At 40.1% G+C, this 2243-nt stretch overlaps 1 protein-coding gene across 1 annotated transcript in view; it reads left to right on the forward strand.

Moving 5' to 3' along the window:
- The window catches only part of wu:fj29h11 (uncharacterized), a gene marked incomplete at its 3' end in the record, with an annotated part of 46618 nt that overhangs the window by 18473 nt on the left and 25902 nt on the right, over nt 1-2243 (forward strand). The window contains 4 exon segments of the mRNA XM_014028644.1: nt 1106-1253; nt 1369-1546; nt 1660-1837; nt 2028-2154. Of these exon segments, the coding sequence (XP_013884098.1) occupies nt 1106-1253; nt 1369-1546; nt 1660-1837; nt 2028-2154 (631 nt within the window).

Raw genomic sequence — 2243 nt, forward strand, 5'->3', positions numbered from 1 at the left:
GTCGCAATGATGCGTTTAGGTACCGAAACATGGTACCGTTTGATGTTACGTGAATAGATACTCGGTAGTACCGACAGAATTCGGTCTGTATTTAAAAAAGTATCGAATTCGGTACCCATCCCTACTCTTTGCAGTATCTGGACTGAGTGAAGATGGCTGTAACTGAGTGCTGCRGGCTTTACAAGACAAATTTAATTTAATTTAGAAACCTTCATTCACTTCTTCAGCTGCCRTTGGTAAACTACAGGCAGACTAAAATAGTGCAGAAAATTGACTTCATTGTTCAAAACTCCTCCTTCTGTTCACTGATTGGCCCAGTTGAAATTCTATGTCAATGGGAGAAAGAAAAGTAAAGGGAGATTAGAATCGAGCGAATTGTCTGCAGTTAAGATACAACAGCCTAGTTGGATTTAAAAGGCAATTACTAGACAGCAACCAAATTTAATAAAACGGGCTACAATTTTTGTAACACGCACACAACAGGCTTTCCTAACACATCAGCTGGCTCACAGACCATGGATGTTAGACTGTGAGCCGGCCCATTGTTGCATATTTGCAGACAGTTGCTGCTTCACACTTTACACAAAATTACACAAGAAAATAAACAGAAACTACCCAACTAGGTAAACAGGTATTTTATTCACATTACTGTTAGCAGTGTATCCAGCTCCAGTCGTCTTGGGCTTTGCTTCAAAATATAGCAAGTCTCCGTCATAGTTTTGATTTTTCTTTTTTAATGAAATGCTGTAATTCACTGCTAAGTTAAATTTAGTCCAAAACAGTTAGGCAGTGTCTAATAACTAAATGTGATTTTCTCTGGCACATACTGAGGCTGTGTGGTTGTCACTTAAATACAATACTTTCATTAAAATCGTATGTTTTGGGCCTTAAGTTGAATATGTAAACAGAGAATCTACGCAAACAAAGCCAAAAAAAATGCACACACACTACTGTGAATATATTGTTAACTAAACAATAGAAAAAGTTTTCCTGTCGCTCAACCCAAACTGTACAGGAATGCCTCTTTACAGCTGCTCTGTTCATTACATCCTAAATGAAACTGATTCAGATTAAAACTGCGATTCTTTCTTTTTGCACTTTACAGAAAAAGTGAGTTTGGCATTGGGGTGGAACTGAACGCAGAGGGTCAGAAGTTGATGCAGGTCCACCAGGAGCGACTGGGCCGCAGCTTAGACCGCCTCTCCACTGAGCTCTACAGCAAAGACACACACTTTGTCCTGGAACTCATACAGGTGGCTGCAGATAAACACATACGGCTGAAAGTTGAAACCTAAAAAGATTTATAAATCGTTATGAAACATGTTAGAATAAAAAAGAGCAACTTTTTTTTTTGGTTTTCATTTACAGAACGCTGACGATAACAGCTATCCCTCAGASAACGGTGTGGTTCCAGCGCTGGCATTTGTAATGGAGAAAGACTGCATCACCGTCCTCAACAATGAGACGGGCTTCCAGGAGAAGAACATCAAGGCCATCTGTGATGTGGGTCGCAGCACGAAGGGCAAACACAAATATGGATACATTGGTAATTACTTGCATGTTTTTAACTATTAACTCTGTGCTTCTAGAAAACGTTTATGTTTGATAGTCATTTACATGTTGGATTATTGTTAATAATGCTTGTGCTGGTTCATGCAGGGCAAAAAGGTATTGGCTTCAAGTCTGTGTTTAAGGTCACAGACTGTCCTGAGATCCACTCCAATGGATTCCACTTGTGCTTCGACAAGACGTGTGGCCCCATGGGGTACATTCTTCCCCACTGGACTGAAGACAGGAGGCCCCTGGATGCACAACCAAAGGAGATAAATCAAACCAGGTTGAATAATTGAGAAAAATACTCTTTATTTTGTCACAGCAAGACTTTATTATTTTACATATCTGTAATTTCCATCGGCCTCTCTATTTCATGATACTTTTATTTAAACAGATACTTTTTATATAAGCTACATTTACATTATCAATACTGTTAGAAATTTTAGAGCCATGATCCCCTTTTGTTTTATCAGCTGGACCACCAAAATCTGCCTTCCTCTGCGCTCTGAAAGCCATCAGACTAGAAACCTTTTCCATGACGTGCACCCCTCCCTGCTGCTCTTTCTGCACCGCCTTCGCTCCGTCACCATCTACAATCAGGTCAGGGGTTGTTTTCTCCCTCAGAGAAAAAAACTGCTACACACTCATGTCTTTGTTGGGTTTACATGGAAACTTACATGCATCACCCC

This window comes from Austrofundulus limnaeus, unplaced genomic scaffold (assembly GCF_001266775.1).
Source record: "Austrofundulus limnaeus strain Quisiro unplaced genomic scaffold, Austrofundulus_limnaeus-1.0 Scaffold5, whole genome shotgun sequence".
In the NCBI taxonomy this organism is placed as follows: domain Eukaryota; kingdom Metazoa; phylum Chordata; class Actinopteri; order Cyprinodontiformes; family Rivulidae; genus Austrofundulus; species Austrofundulus limnaeus.